The 16,996-nt window shown below is 38.3% G+C and overlaps 1 protein-coding gene across 1 annotated transcript; it reads left to right on the plus strand.

The window, feature by feature from the left end:
* Window positions 1-2,902: 2,902 nt before the first annotated feature.
* LOC148094743 (uncharacterized) lies at window positions 2,903-5,053 on the plus strand. The gene is made up of 4 exons (XM_087837360.1): window positions 2,903-3,379; window positions 4,051-4,119; window positions 4,291-4,437; window positions 4,835-5,053. The coding sequence occupies exons 1-4, from the start codon at window positions 2,921-2,923 to the stop codon at window positions 5,051-5,053; spliced, it is 894 nt and encodes a 297-aa protein (XP_087693486.1). The 5' UTR covers window positions 2,903-2,920.
* Window positions 5,054-16,996: the final 11,943 nt, after the last annotated feature.

Genomic DNA, 16,996 nt, shown 5'->3' on the forward strand with positions numbered 1-16,996 from the left:
GAGGAGCTTTCCAAAGTTTTACAAACAGGTTTGAAATCCTCAGGACCAAGCGATGGATGATCGGGAGCTGGTCGTGAGGTGTTAATCGCTTCTCGTTACCCCACGTATACTACACGACGCACGATGAAGGCCAAAATCGGGCCATCGCCAAAACGGTCGCACGACTCAAAAATCGGCTCAAAATGGGCAAAAAAAAAAAAATCGCACAGTGTAAGCCCAGACAACACATTGCCAGCTACACACCAACACCGATCAGAAATAAGGACAACAGGGTCCCGAACCTCTGCTCTGTCTGCACTAAAGCACATAGAGAGGCAGTCTTACATACAATGGCTATACAATAATTCAGAGGCAGAGGCCTGTGACATCCACCAGGTACAAAGAGGGCTAGCTGATGGCATTCAAACTCCCAATTTATTGCTGTAACTGCAATAAGTTAGTTAATTAACCAATTCGCACTACAACCTGGTTTGCCTCTTACCTGTAATTATTTTTATTTAATATAATAACTGTACAGTTCTCTCTGTTTATAGTAACCATTGTCCTTAATGTAAATATGTAAGAAAAATTGTGTATGTTTCTGTTCCGTGTCCTGTGTACTGTTTGTTTGTATATTTGTCTTTTTGGCTGCTGTTACAACCAAATTTCCAAATTTGTGGGACAATTAAAGGATTATTCTATTCTATTCTATTCTAACAGAGCCTCAACATGTTCTCACTTTAATTTCCCCTCATGAATGAATTTATGCTGCACTAATCTGAATGTTCGGAGGGAAATCAAACGCATTTTACTAGCAGTACTCAAGCTGACTTACCTTTGTTTGAATGACGACGTATTCACAACGTGGAGTCTAAAAATAGCCAAATCTTGTAACCAACCATTGGTTAATCGGATATGCGCTTCCAGACATTTATAATTGCAAAACTGGTTCGCTGTGTATGCGCTGACTCCACAGGTACGGAAATATATCAGGCTTCGGGGTTTCTGCTCCACTGCCGTTTTTTCATACGGGTCCACGTTTCCAATGCACGCTATTTTTTGCAGGTACCGTCTCTTCGCATCCGACACAATCTGAGTCTATAAAGTTCTTTTTGTTTTGAGCTGCTTTTAAGTACGGTTTGTATCTTCCTTCCAAACGAGTGTGTTTGTTTTGATTCATGGCCTGATAAAATGGTGGCATGCTCCCACAATGCATTGCGGCGTGACGTCAACTCCAAAGCCCTATAACTGATTTTATAAATCTCAAATTTTACGTTTGAGACTTATAAAATAGTAATGATAATTCCATGATTAAAATTAGACGAGTTAAACAATAACAAACAAAAAAACCCAAAACAGTGATAACATAAAATCAACACAAGGCAGTCCAATCACGAAACACAATCGTAGTTAGCCAATCAGGGCGGGTGACAACAGATTACGTCACAAGTTGCAATTTAAAGACCGGCGGGAACCTTATTTGATCTTTCTTGATTTTTCTAAGAGACTTCGAGGGACTACTCTTCTTAACAACTTCGGATAACGTAAGTATTGAATTTTGAGGGTTTTTTTCTTTTACTACCTTTATAATATGTATAATACAATATAGGGCAAGACACAAGATCTTGCCATTTAACTTGCTGTCAATATAAAGACTGTCAAAGTACCAAAATTTAATCTGACTTTTCTTTCTTTTTCCTATGTTACGTTTCTATTGCAGAGAAATTCATTATCGATAAATTCACATTTACTATTGACAGTAATGTATTAGTGGGTGTCATAGTTGATGAACTTATTGTCTCATGGGTATTTAATTGAAAAAAGATCTAAATGTATTAATGAAAAATAATTTCAGTCCTAATTTTTTATATGAAATATTAAGATCTTAACGAATTTGACAAATCTTCAAGATCTATAACAGTTTTATAAACTTTAAGATGTTAAGTTTGAGCTGTGAGTCTCTAAATTTGCTTAAGGCTGGCACTCTGCCCTGGCAACAACACTTTCTAGCACTTTCTCAATTAAGCTATGCAAAAACTGAATAACCAATAGGAGTTGAGCTAAAAGACTTAAACAAAAACCTAATGGAAACCATATTCTGAATAACTTCATTTCCCACAATGCCTCAGAGCCATTACTCATCAAAAAAAGGCCATTATCTGCGTGGTTACAGAGGTTGTGACTGACTGACTGTCATTCTATTGGCTCAAATGATTAACAAGGGGGACCAATAGAAAGAGCCACAGCCACAGGAACTATACAACTGCATTACGTGTGTGTGTGTGTGTGTGTGTGTGTTGGGGGGGGGGGGGGGGGAATCTCCAACAAACAACAAATATTTTAGGCATTTAAATAAAGTTAAATAATTTCTTGTTCACAAATTTAGAGCCAAAGAAGGTATTCACAAATTATGAATACCCAGCTTTGTCTTCACTAAAACTGTTGTTTCACTGTGTTTCACTTCAGTAGCATCAATCTTTGCACAGATAATATTCATGTGATGACCTTATTTTCTGGAGTGTATTGCCAGCATATTTTCAAAGGACATTATATGCTAGAAAATACAAAAAATAAATGAATAAAAATTTGGTAAGAAAAAACATCTCATTGGTTCTATGAGTATGCGTTCAGTCTTCAGTTACTTTGATAATATGTGTCTTTGCTGTAATATTTGCATTAATTCAATGAACTCTTAGAACTATTAGCTTTATTTTAAAACCAACATTGTATTTAATATCAGAAAAATACTTTTAGACAGGCCTGGATTTTTTGGCCTGTCATTTTTAAGCAGGAACCTCAGAAAGGTATTTTTGAGTTTTGTTTGACATCAGAAAGCAAAGAGACTGCACAAAATCTACAGGTGTTACCATATTATATGACCCTTGGTTGTAACAGAAATGTATTAACTTCTTAATATTTTTTGTGTTGCCTTTTTTTCAGAATGGCTTTGATGAAGCTTCTTAACACCCGCCCCGAGACGCCGTATTTCCGGCCACCCCCACTGCACTTTAAAGTGTTAAGATCATGCGACCAGCTGAGGGTCACCAGCTGGGATTTCAAAGATGGTACAGCTAAACCCCTGATTACCAAAAAAAACATAGTGGCAGCCATCACAGATGGCCAGACAGTGACCAAGGTCACTTTATTCGAGGAGTTTTCCGCTAAAATCCAGCAGGGGGGGTGTTACGTAATGAGAGGGCACGAACTCAGGGGCACGGCCCCACCATACAATATAAATATAACTGCACGAACACAATTTTTTAGGGCACCCACCCTAACTGTGAGTGAAGATCGTGTCACAGAAGCAGACCATCTTCTGCATCCTCCTGCTCCACTCACACCGCTGAAGATGAGCTCCACAAGTGGCGGGCTCATCACAGTCCAAGGGGAGGTGGTGGAGGTAAGTATTTGTGGTTCCATCAGAATTTACATGGCTTTAGGTTTCCAAATAACCCATTATTGCGTGTATTTTTTACAGTTTAAAATAATTTTTGCTGGCAAGCAGAGACTAAATTCTCTTAAGATTGTTAAGCACAATTTTTTACAAATATTTTCCTAAGACCGTTTCTGGTATTTATGCAGCCAATTTGCATTGTGTCTACATACATTTGTATTGTAAGGGCTAGATTCTAATGAACAGTCTCTACTTGATAATAAAAAAAAATAATAATAATTATTTTATATACCTGTGTATATAAATTTATACAAAGGTCTTCATCTTAATATATACTTTATAATAAAAATAGAAGCAGATACAATGGAAACTGGCAAAATTACCCTGAATTGGGCATAATGGACACCAACTAGAATTTGTAAACTGGCAAACTTTTCATTTATGTTGCTGTCACTTAAGAATCCAACTAAGTTACAAATGTATTGTTTGTAGAAAGATTTCCTTCAAGCTGTTTCATAATCATGAAAAACATCCTAATAAACTGCTTCTGATAAATTCAATGAATAATACTTAATAACAGCAATAATATAATCTAAAAATCCTACTGAAGTTATAAAAACCTATCACATATCAATACACTAACTATTACTGATATTTTATTTCAATTTACTTTTCAGTTTTCTGCAGTAAAGGACGTGCTGTCAGGAAAACAGCACGTTCCCTTGCGAAATCTCCAGCTAAAGGAGGTAATGATGCAATTTCAGTTTTATATTGAAATTGGTTAAACTAATGTGACAAATTTGACATTGCTGGTACATGAGCAGAGTGTACGAGGCTGTGGGCTTTCTTTTTCTAGTTACTGGATTTTGGATTATTTAATTAATAAATCTTTAATTCTGTCATATTTGTGATTTCAGGATGGTTATACCATGTCTGTCTGCCTCTGGAGGGAGGCAGGAATTCAGAGTTTTAATGTGGGAGACCAAATTAACCTCTCCCACATGAAGCTGAACCACACCGCATATGGGCCACAGCTGCACAGCACTACTTTTACGAAGATTGAGGTATGAAGAAGCTAAACCTTTGTACCAATATTTCACAGCATTGTCTTATCAACAAATGTTTAGAACTAGGTTTTGAAATGTAACTACATATTCTTTCAGTCTGGGTTAAATATGAAATAATATTATATATATATCATATTATCTTATACACACACACACACACACACATAGATGTCCAGATGAACATAATCCCAAGACGTCTTCGGGATTTAATTACCTGCATGATTGATCATGCATCATATAATGCATAATGTAACACATACATATAAACGTATAAACACAATGTGTTTTTTTTCTTGGTGACTTACTGAAACCACATGATGACCATAGATTTTCTTTTTGGATAAAAAAAGGGAATGTTTGCAGGGCTAAATATGTGCTTATGCTTTGTCAACAGACAAAAGTAGAGGACACAGCAGAGGTCCTCATCATTGGTGTGGCCACGAGTGACAAGCCAAACCAGCTTGAGGTGCTTCTGGATGATGGGCAGAGCCTCTTTATCGACAGTGAGCTCTGGAAACCATTCGATAATGAACTTGAAGAGGCAGCGGTCAGGGTAAAAGTTCAAATTAAGGGGAAGCAAATTATGGAGATAAAAAAAAATCACTGTGAATAGTTTAAACAATGTACAGTTCCTTTGTTTGTTACTTGTTTGTTTGTTCAAAAATATAAAATGTTATATTTTATAAATTAAAAACAATGAAGTTCATTTTTTCTATGTATTTATAATTTTTAATCACACATTGTTAAATACTTAAGTGACAGCAACATAAATAAAAAGTTCATTAGAATCTAGCAATGTACCATAGTTTTAACTTTAACTTGATTGAAAAAAAGATTGAAAAATCTAATAAATCAAATAAATAGCTGGAAATACATAAAGCAGTCTTGTGTCTATTAAATGAAGCTGAAAATATGGTTACTAAAACATTCTTTGTGTGATAACAACATCCTACATCTGAACACAGTCAAGACCAAGGAAAGGAGATGGTAATCGAACAAGGTGATCTGAGCACTTTACCTTGATGAGGAGGTAGAAAGGGTAGAAAGCTATAAGTTTCTCAGGGCCCACATCTTGGCCAACTTTACCAGGTCCATAAACATTTCCCACCAGGCAGGGAAAGCACAACAAAGGTTGCATTTTCTCAGGAAGCTGTGTCAGGCCCAAATAACTCAAATACTTCTACTTAACACCTACCGTTCCACCATTGACAGCCTTCTGACCTACTACTCTACACTGGTGCAACTGCTGTACTGTGGAAGACAAAAGCAAACTGCAGCAGGTGGTGAGGGCAGCAGAGCAGGCAATTGGCACTTCACTAACTCCCCTCAGAGATTAGACAGACTTCAGCGAAAAGCCAGCATCATCATCAAGGACCCCTCTCACCCTGGACACTCACTCTCTCCCCCCCCCTTGCCCCCTTGTTACTAATATATATATGTGTGTGTGTGTGTGTGTGTTTGTGTGTGTGTGTTTAAAATGTTTTGTTTGGGTTTTTTTTAAAGAAGAATAACAGAAGAGATCAAGGCTTAATGTTGTATTTTGTACATAATAAAGGGGGCAGGTCTATCAACAATATTTGATTTTTACCTTTTGAAAAAACCCAAAAAATTCCTTTCATTATTCATTTTAACATTCCTGCTCTTTCAATTTTTTATTCAAATAATTGTGGAAGAGCAAAATGATGAACTTGAGATTTCTGGGTGGACATGATATCAATGAGAATAGAATAGAATAATCCTTTAATTGTCCCACAAGGGGAAATTTGGTTGTATCAGCAGCACAAAAAAAAGAAAACACACACACACACACACACATATACAAACAGAACAGGACACAGAACAGAAACACGATTTTTACATAGTTACATTAATTTACATTAATTACATTACAAATTAATCTAAAATCTATACAAACAAGCATCCGTTGGAATTGTGAATACATCCTTGTTTGCCATGTTTACATTTATGGCCGTAAGATGCACAGACACATGATAGGCTATTAACTGCAAAAATATATACATATATAAACAGGAAATGAGAGACAAAATATATTCTCTGATTTGCTGGAGTTTTGTGCACATCCCGTATGGCAAGGATAAACAACATTACAACTACTTAATTACAACTCTCAAGAGCTTCTTTTCTTCATTTAGTTTAGTTTTAGTTTAACTTTTCTGATTTGATGATAAACTACAGAATATTGTTGAAATGAAGTTCACATTGTGATATATTTCAGGTATGGAGAGTCACACAGCTGAACAATTGATGCACATATTTAAAGAAACAGGGATCAAATAAAGAACATTGCTGTGGAATAAATTACATTGAAAAATAATCACTGCCCTGTGTTAGAGAGTGATTTATGATCAGGTATTAATTGGGTTAACTTTACCTCTTACAGCTTTTCACATAGTGCTGTGACCAGGATGAAATTTATCATAAAGTAGCTGTAAACAGTAGACTCATTAACATGAATGTTATGGTTCTACTTTGATCAAAACTCATGTCAGCTGTGTGACCTCATAAAATGATAAACAGAAACACATATGACTGGATGTGATCTTCATGAACTTCATAAACTTTTCAAATAGACTTAATGGGTCAAACTATATGTCTGACCCATTATCTATATATATTAGAGCGGTCTAAGCACAGATGTGGAAAACCACTGTTACACCTATTCTATACTCATGTACTTACTGACACCCCATACTAAGGCAGTATTCATACAACACACTTTGAGCTGTTTTTATTTATCCTCTTAAACACTCTTGTTTTTTCGCATTTTGAGGTTGTGTAATCTCTATAAAGAATACGTGTAATGGTTCAATAGATTCTGATTTAAATGTCCATAATAATTTAATGATCATTATTGTGGATCCTACAATTCAAGATTTAGAGCTGTGTGTTTGTATGAATTCAGCTTGCTATACTTATAGACTAAAATTATACAAATCCACTATTTAACCAAACAAGTTATGTTGTTTGGTTAAACAGATTGGGTTTGTTCTACAACATAGTTATTCAACAATTGAAAATACAAAACATATAATTATAATTGCACATTGCACAATATAATTGCACATTTATCCAAAAATGGTGCAATTACTTATTTCATAGGTCTGATATTGTTTGTTAAATCTGGTGACACAAACCGAGTCAAAAATTCATTGTTGGTGCAACATGTGGCTCTTTTTAACTTTGACCAATGATGTGCTGGTAAAACAAATAAAAAATATGTTAATTAAAAAATGTTTTTGTTTAGAAAAAGGACTGAAATTACATGGAAACTGTCACCTTAAAGCGTAATTTTAAATACTATCACAAACAGATGTTTTCCAAACAGTTAACAAAGCTGCAGCACATCCGATCACTGCATCTAAATCTAAAAGAAGACAAAAACATATCAAGTATAATTTACACAATGGAAGACTTTTGATTTAATAAATAAGCTCAAAATAAGTGTTACCTTTGAATATTTGTGGGAAAAATCTGATGCTATCCCAAGAATGCAAAGTCACACTGGAAACGATGACAGGCGTGCAGCCCTCTGTCTTCCTTGAGTGATGTGCCTGATCAGTAACAGTGAGTTGACAGAAGTCGGTGTCTATAAGAGCGGTCAAACACTGATACTCTGTCCACTTGTGGAAAGTCTAAGAAGCTGGAATGCAGGCATGCAGGACGAGCTTGTTCTAAAAAATACAGAAAAATGAACATTTTATTTGTGTTAAGGCCTAAAAACTACAAATAAGTTATACAATGAACAATTTTGAAATACCTTATAGGTGCCGCAGGCCACATAACCAGAATCCAGAGCAATCTCACACTCACATGATGGTGAGGAAAGACATGAGCTCTGCAGTGAGGTTTGAATGTCTCAGTTGGGACACTGAAGAACTCAGAAGACAGCAATACCTGCACAGAGAGACAGAGTAGAAAAAACATAGATTTGTAATCCATAATGTGAATTAAAACTCAAAAAGTGTCAACAAGTATAATCATTTGAGTGTGGAATTATTTGTGCAATAAACAGGATTTAAATAAATTAATTGAATTAAAAACACTGACATTTTTATCAAAGATAAAGAATCATACCTCTCTCTGCTCTGAGGATCACTGAGCATCTCTGACAGGAAATACAGTTTCCTCAGTATCAGTCATAATTGATGGTCTCAGAGGTGTGTAGTGTGGCAGCATGATGATGGTCTCCAGATCAGGCAGGAGGTCAGGTGATGGGTGTGTCATCTTCTCCATTGAAGACACACTGGTATGGCAGTTCATAAAACAGCAGTGTCTGTGTGGCATGTAGTTATCTGTGCAGTCCAGCACTGATGGATCAGGTTTGGCTCAGCAGTTCATGAAGATGGTGTTAAGATGTTGTTTCAGCTGAGGATGGTGAAGTTTGAAGGTTTTCCCACAAAAGAAACAGGACTGTGTGCGCCCTGTCTGAAAAAAATACATCTACAAAACATAAAGTGCTTTTAACACCACCCACCCTCCCCACCCACCCATCTCAGCCCCCAAGTGTCTATGTAATGCTGGTATGGGGTGTCAGTTACTAAATCTAATTAGTGCGTCAGAAAGCGGGGGCTACACCTAAAGCCCCCGCTTTCTGATGTATTTGTTTATTAGCAGCTTTTTCCAGCTGCTCAGAGAATTCTGACTTGGCCTTTATCCACCCAAACCCAAACCCACCCGGATAAAGGCCAAGTCAGAAAATGGATGCAGAAACTTTCCATGTACTTCTAAATCAGTTTTTATACATATTCTGTAAGCTGTAAAAATGTTTTTCTCTACATAATGTATCATTATAGACATCTCTGGTAGCCTAAAGATAGTTTAAAACTTTTAAATTTTTTTACCTGTAAAACATGATAAGCAAAGCCTCATTCATCCCAAAAACATTTGATTCTACAAAATTTACTATATTCAAGAAAATATAATTGTCTGTATTTATTCATGTGACCCATAATAAATACCTGCATTTATCTGGGATTTATTTATTTACTATTTCATATTTGAAAGCCCTTGGAGGGGAAGATCTTGTTTGTTGAGATACATACGTCAGAGTAAAAAAAAAGTATCAAAAAAGGAGATGACAATTAACATCCATGAAAAAATGCATTAGTAGATTTAGTCATTTAAAACATGAGAATAAAAAATAAATTATGTCCGTTTAATACTTTTTGCAGCATATTTCAGATCTGAGGTGCATGATAACAGAAAGCAGATCTCCCGGGTCTGCATGAAGTACAGCCATGATTTGGTGAAATGATTAATAACATTGCAATAAGAAAGGGTCTTCTTACAGACAGAGTAGGGAAGACAATGTTTTCAATGAAAAATCTTTTTCATACTCTACAATCAGTAAACTCTGTAACAAACATGATCTGTAATTGTTTCAAAACTCACCACACGACTTCATGATTGGCTTGAGGACAGGACACAAAACACAGGGTTGTGGTAACTGTAATATGTTCTCAGGACACCTGAATGGAGGCTTTTCTGTGGCTGAGAAATAAAAATCAGGTCAAGCAGGGTGTTCTTGTCTGTAGTGGCAGAAGTGATCAGCTGTGAATACCCTCTCGACTGAAACTGCTCCAGAATCTGTTTTCTTCCACTCTGTAACTGGTTCTCATTAAAATCTCCACACACAATTATTGGGTGACAGTCCATTATTTCAAGTGAATCTAAAAGACTTACCAGGTTTTGCATGAATGGTGTCAAACTGTAGTCAGGGGGTCTGTACACAACCGCAATGAGCGCAGGGAATGGAGCCTGAACCTTCAACACTAAAAACTCAAGATCAGTGACATTATGCAGATACTGTTTTACCTGAACCTGAAAATGATTCCTCAAATACACAACAACTCCACCACCACTTCTGCTGGCCATGTGAGGAAAGTTTGTGTAGGACACATGTCTGTTGCGTTTGAACATGGTGTAGCCGTCCAAATGAAGACTATCTGCAACAAAGGAGCCTTGGAGGTGAGACTCAGTGAGACACAAAACATCTGCTAAACACATTTCATGATGACTCTTGATGTCGCTGATGTGAGATGGCAAACCCTCTGTATTGTGATGGATCAGTGTAAGAGTGTCAGGTCTGCTGGCTGTTTCTCTGACCTGAAGAAGAGGCATCATTTCCTCAACGCTGGCTTGTCTCATGGTTTGGAGCGCTGCAGTTACCTCGGGATTGGCGTAAATCTTTTTCTCATCCAAGTCCTGTAAATAGAGTCCACTGAGAGACGTCACCCTGCTGAGAGCAACATAAGCCATACCTGGTTCAAAAATGTTCTTCATTGAAACTACAGCTGTCTGTGTTGTAAGACCCTGAGTTTTGTGAATTGTGCAGGCGAATGCTAGCTTTACAGGAAACTGTCTGCGTACCGCTCCTTTAAACTTCAGACTCTCCTCTGCTCTCTCAATGTAAACCAGATCATCAGATGCTGCATTAGAACTGCGGGTGTTTCTTACAGACTGCCGGTTGTCCATTCTGAGCCCCAGTTTAATTATGTGTCCATCATTTTCAGATCTCACCACCTTTACCAGTATACCAAAAGCACCGTTGACCAAACCATTTAGTGTGTCCAAGTTTCTGGTCAGCATCACTCGAGCTCCTTCAGCAACGTTCAGAGTGTCGGGTAAATCATTTCGCCCACCTGTAAATGGTTTGTCTCTTCGTGCCATTCTGCCTGTACGTTTATCCTTCTGGAAATCGTCTGCAGTGATGATTATGATGTTTGAATGAAGCTTCTTGAGCGTATCTGTGTTATGGGATTCCACATTCTTGTTGGTGGCATAAATGTGTAAGACCTCAGTTGGACATTCTTCTGGTGGAGTCACAGCCTGTGACAACAAATCTCTGTCGCACTGAGAAAGCTCATCTGTCTTTTCTTTGACTCTAATCCTGTTCAACATCTCTGCAAAGGCAACATCATCTTTCTGACGCATGATCTCGGTTAGAGTGATCATCTGCAAATGTTCCTGCCATAGGTCAATCTGTTCTGGATCATAAACACAGAGAGGTTTAGACTGTCGCACTGGTGGCAGCTGGTAAAAATCTCCAACAGCTAAAACTGACATTCCACCAAAAGGTCTCTGAGTGCCTTTGATTTGTTTCAGTCTTGCATCCACATAGGCAAAAAGGGGTTTTGAAACCATCGAAATCTCATCAATAACAATAATTTCAGCATTCATCAGCTCAGATCTGACTTCATCCAGTTGGTTACCAAGTCCTTGAATGGGTGGTTTCAGACTCCTGGGTAGTTTCAGTAGGGAATGTAATGTAGAGCCATTGATAGAAAAAGCTGCTGTCCCAGTAAATGAAGTCAGTAAAACAGTTGGATTTGATATGTCAGCTTCTTCTGCATTAGCAGGCAGTCTGCTCAGGATCTTTGATGCTTCAGAGTGAATACATTTAATCAGATGTGACTTTCCAGTTCCTGCACCACCGTTGATATAGAAGAAAAATTGATCTGGGTTCAAACCACAAACTCGCTGAATACACCAGTCTCTTATGGCATAGAACACGCAGGCCTGCTTCTGGTTCAGATTCTGATACATGACGCGTACCACAGCTGGATCGACTGCAGGTTGTTCTCTGACGGCTCTGATCTCTGTTACAGCATCAGACTGACGACTGTAGTCAGGAACATTCTCCTGTTCGTTCTCATCATCATCATGTCTCTCAGGAAGATTCTCATCACATTGCAACCTCACAACTTCAGATTCAGGAGCAAGATTACACCATTCATCGATCACAACATCCCTATTTTGTTCAAACTCTTCCAGTGCACTCTCAATATCCTCAGAGTTCTTCTCATACTTGTCTTTATTTCTTTTCACAATCCTTTTCACAGACTCACTGTGGTCTGAACATGGAAGTCGTACACAACCTGAGTTGTAGAAGGACTGATAGGTTTGGAACCCTTGTGGTTTCAGTTCCTGCTCTGATCTGTGTGGAAGGTAAAGTCTCAACAGTCGTCCATAAAATTGCTCAGGATCTTTTTCCTGTGAACAGTGGTAATACCTGATTATAGCTGGTTTATCATTCTTTCGCCTTTGTACAAATCCAAGCTGGTTTAGAAGAGGAAGCACATCTTTTCCTTCATTTGGGCCACTCACCAACCTGCACAGGGCAGCAAAATCAGCCAGCGACATTTCCTCATATTCTGGTGTCTCAGGTCTGCATTTGTACTTATCACTCAAACTTGTCATCCAAATATTACAACTGTCATGTGTTGTGGTTTCCAGATAGCTCATGGGGCGACTCATTTTTACCGGGTTATCATCTGTTGGTACAAATACAACACTGCGGGAACATTTTTTCATTTTTAGGCCACAGACTCGAGTCACACACTCCTGTGCGCTGATTTCTCTCTTTTTTGAGTAAGCCTGCATCACAGCTCTCATTTCATCACATTCATTGACCGTGTTTTTTGCAGAGTTATCAATAACTGTCTTCAGGTATTCAGAGAGGCCAGATTCTTTCTTCGTTATATATTTACAGAGGTATTCTATACATGAATAGGCATTCAAAATTAATGAGACATCTAAATTTGCATTCCAGGCTTCAAGCAGGTTTGGGTTGTAATTGTTGATCCAACAGTCCTTTGGGTCACGTTTCAGAATCAGCGCTGTTTTCTTGTTTATGTCCTGGAGGCATTGTTCATACTCATTCATTGTCAAGTTGCATCGTGACAGAATCTGCTCTATGGTGAGCAAAGCAGCTTCAGGTTCCTTCAGCAGGTTCATCAAAGGTCTGAGTTTGGTTTTTGCAGCTTCAGTGTCTGAATCCTCATCCTGTCTCACAATCATTGTTCTTGTGGCTGGTGGTTTTGGAAACCCAAATCTACAACCAGAGTTCACACTCTTAAAGCATGTTTTTGTGTGGCTTTTGCTGTGCTTTTGTAGTTCAGTGACTTTTTTGTGCAGTTCAGGTTGTTTTTCTGGATCAGGGAGTTGAGCCGAGATGTATCTGTCCACAAAGTCACAGACCGTTTGGTCATCGTCCACATCTACTTCTACCTTTTCTCGAATCCACAGCAACATGTGTATATGCGGACTACCTCTGTGCTGGAACTCAACTCTGTAAAAGTAATCAATGATTTCACCAAGGGGCTGTGCAGGAGAAAAAAGCAAATCTCTGAACAAAGCCTCAACACGTTTATCAAACATTCGCATGGTGGTTACTGGATTTGATCTTAGAATTTCACACTTTTCTGACCAGTCCAGGGCTTCAAAATCAACCTCTTCACCTTGCTGTCTCTTTATTGCTTGAATCACTTCAGGCCATCTCATCTCAGCAGCAGAGAAAGTGACAAAGAACTGAGGTGTTCCTATTTGACGAACCATACTGAATAGATCTTTGGTAGTTTTCTGCCAGTAAGCTGGAGTTCCTCTGAGTGGCTGCATAAATCTGATTGCATCTTTATTTCTTACCAGCTTCTCTACTTCTGTCTTACTTTGTAACATTCCTGATGTGATTTTGCGTCCATCTTTGGTCATAGTTTTACCTTTCCTTAGCTGTATTGTCATGCTGGAATTAGCCAAGTGTATTTCAGTGACAAACTGTGAGAAAAACAGGTAATTTGTATCTTTAGCAAATCTTGCATCAATGTTGAAAAGCCTTGACTTGAAGTAAGCACTCGGTGTGAGTTTAAGAAGTCTCTTTTCATCCAGTGTATTCTGACCAGTAGGAAACTGCACAGGAAATGCCATGGCTTCCAAATGAGGAGTTCTGAAGAAGCTAACAGGATTGTTTCTTTCTGCAGGAGCCACACAATATGTGTTATCAGTGAAACAGAGAATCTCTTCTGAAATGTCTACAGGCTGCAGACAACTTTCTAGAGCAAAACCTCCATTGTTCAAATCACTTTCTGGTTCCTCTGGATTGATTTCCTCTGGTTGTTGATCACAGGATTGCATATTAATATCTTGTTCACTTTCAGACTCACCTTCGAACAAAAGGGCATCTTTTTCATAGTTGTCAATTTCCATTAAATCTGCTTCATCATAATCATCACTTCCCATGCTGGCTTCATCACTGCTGTCATCATCAGGTAACGTTGGATCACAAAGCAATGCATCATCTCTGATAACAACATCTGTGTACTGTGGGTGAATCTGTTTGAGTTTACGCAGAGCTTGAATGAGTTTAGACCAGGTGACAGTCTGGAACAGCTGATGGCCTTTGTAGCACAGTCGTCTTTTCAATTTCACCCTCATTATCTGTGAATGGCTTCTGAGCCTCGGTAAACAGTCAACTGTTTGTTGGACTTCAGATGGTACACACACCACATTACCACGTATGAGTCTTTGTCTGCCCTTTGGAAGTGGAATAATCTTAGCAAAAGGTATGCATTTGGCAATCAGATGTCTCTCCAGAATGTTGAGATCACACAGTTCAGCTGGAATATCCTGCAGTTCTAAACCATTGACAGCAGCAAGCCTTGGCATGCGTCCACTTTTGAGGGAACTGTGACACGTGTGACAGATATACTCCTTTTTTCTCTCAACAGGAAAGCTGCAGTGATCATTACATGCTTCATCACACACATGAACAAATTTACCAGTTAGACACTGCTGAGCTACAGTTTGGTGTTTTGAGTAATTTTCTCTTTTGCAGATTTTCACCTGATTAGGAAAAGAAGCTTTTAGACAAACAGTACAAACATAAGATGGTGCTGACTTAATGTTTGATCTGAAACGAGATATGGCCTCATTCATTAAACTGTTATCTGGATGACACTGTAAACTTTCAGCTGGTCGATGCATCTGACGATATTTTCTTTTTATGTTCATTGCACATCTGACATTATGCATCTGTCTAAAAGAAAAACTGTTCCAATATTTTACTCTCATTCGTTCTCTCATATTCTCTTTGTGTTGTTGCTGAAATTGTCTCTCTTCTCCATAACGCTTAGTCATGTAAGATCGTTTTTTCTGTTTAAATTCTTCGCTTTCTTTATATAGGTTAGAAACATATGACCTCATGTAAGCTTTATGTTTCTCTCTGAATCCAGCACAAGTTCTGTAATTTCTTCTTATACGTTCCTTCTGCTGTTCTTTGAACATAGGAGATTGTCTATAAGATTCTTTATATGTTTTTCTCATACGTTCCTTCTGCTTTTCTCGAAAAATGGGAGATTCTCTGTATGTTCTTGTTATACGTTCCTTCTGCTTTTCTCTGAATGAAGAATCTTCTTTATACATCCTTATGACACGTTCTCTTTTTCTCTCTCTAATTTTAGCACTATCTCTATAGATTTTTCTAAAATGTTCTCTCTGTTTCTCTCTATATGTAGCATTGAGTTTATACAGATTATTTTTGTACACACTCTTTTTCTTACTGTGATCAGAATCATGAGACTTTCTACTAGAATCTTTTTTCTTTGCCTTAAAGCTTTCATCAAAAGTGTACATCTGTCTTTCTTTCTTTTTCTCATTTTCCTTTCTCTGTGGTAGTTTTTCTTGGACCAATAGTCGTCTCCTAATCTTTCTCCTTTCCTGTTTATTAAGCTTCAACAGTTTATGTGAGAGTTCCTCTGTTGTCTTAGTTAAACAGGAGGCAGTGTTTAAATCATTCTGAGGAACAGAATCTTTTGTTACCTGAGTGTCTCTTACAGAAGATGCAGAGGTTTCTATTTCTAAATAATCAGAAGGACGATTGTTCAGCTCAGCAGCTGGCTCATTTGAATAATCCACTCTGGATGACATCACTTCAGTAGCTAAAGTGTCGGCCACAGTTTTCTGTGTCTGCTCAGTGGATTTTGGGGTTTCAAATTCAGGTTCATTTAAAGCTGGAACAGTTGTAGCTGTTTGTCTGTTTTCATCAGCATTTCTTTGGTCAGCAACGTTTTCACTGTGGAACTCAACAGGCTGTAGCTCATAAGTGCAGGTTGGTGCGATGCTAAACATTCGGTACAAATGTTTGATCCTGTCAATCATGTCGTTAAGAACTGTGAATTTTAACATAACTGCAGTTCCACCACTTACACCTAGCGACATGGGCATTCCTGTAGACTTACGTGGGTGAGGGTCAAAGTATGCATATTCACCTGAAGTCAGCCTGCAAACTGCGATGACTGTTCCTCCCATGACTAGCAAAGCATAGCGAAACTCTGAAGCCAAACACTGTAGTCCCTGTTCAAGGCTCGGAAGATGATCTGTACCGTCAAATGTGCCATAACGAGCAAACTGAGACATGTCCACTTGATACTCTTGTCTGCGGCTGGTGACCACTGTGGGAAGCTCATCACAGGCTAGAAACACGCTGTTCACAAACCTCTTTCTGGCATCTGAATACACGGCATGGCCTTTGTCCAACACACGGTTAAGATCTGCTCTGGTAATGAATTCATCCTCGTGTAAGAATGACAGGAAAACCAAACTGTTAGCCATGCATTGCTGATTCCGGTACTTTCCATACCTAGGAGAAGCCTGGCTTCGGGAGGCACAGATGCCACTCACTCGTGGACGACTTTCACTGTTTGTAACCTGTACATGAGACGGTCCTGGAGCTTCTCCATCATGCTGCGTTTGCACAGTTACC

Source organism: Neolamprologus brichardi, unplaced genomic scaffold, assembly GCF_056152115.1.
Source record: "Neolamprologus brichardi isolate AB-2024 unplaced genomic scaffold, ASM5615211v1 NODE_ptg000031l+_length_7269946_cov_1, whole genome shotgun sequence".
NCBI classification, from domain to species: domain Eukaryota; kingdom Metazoa; phylum Chordata; class Actinopteri; order Cichliformes; family Cichlidae; genus Neolamprologus; species Neolamprologus brichardi.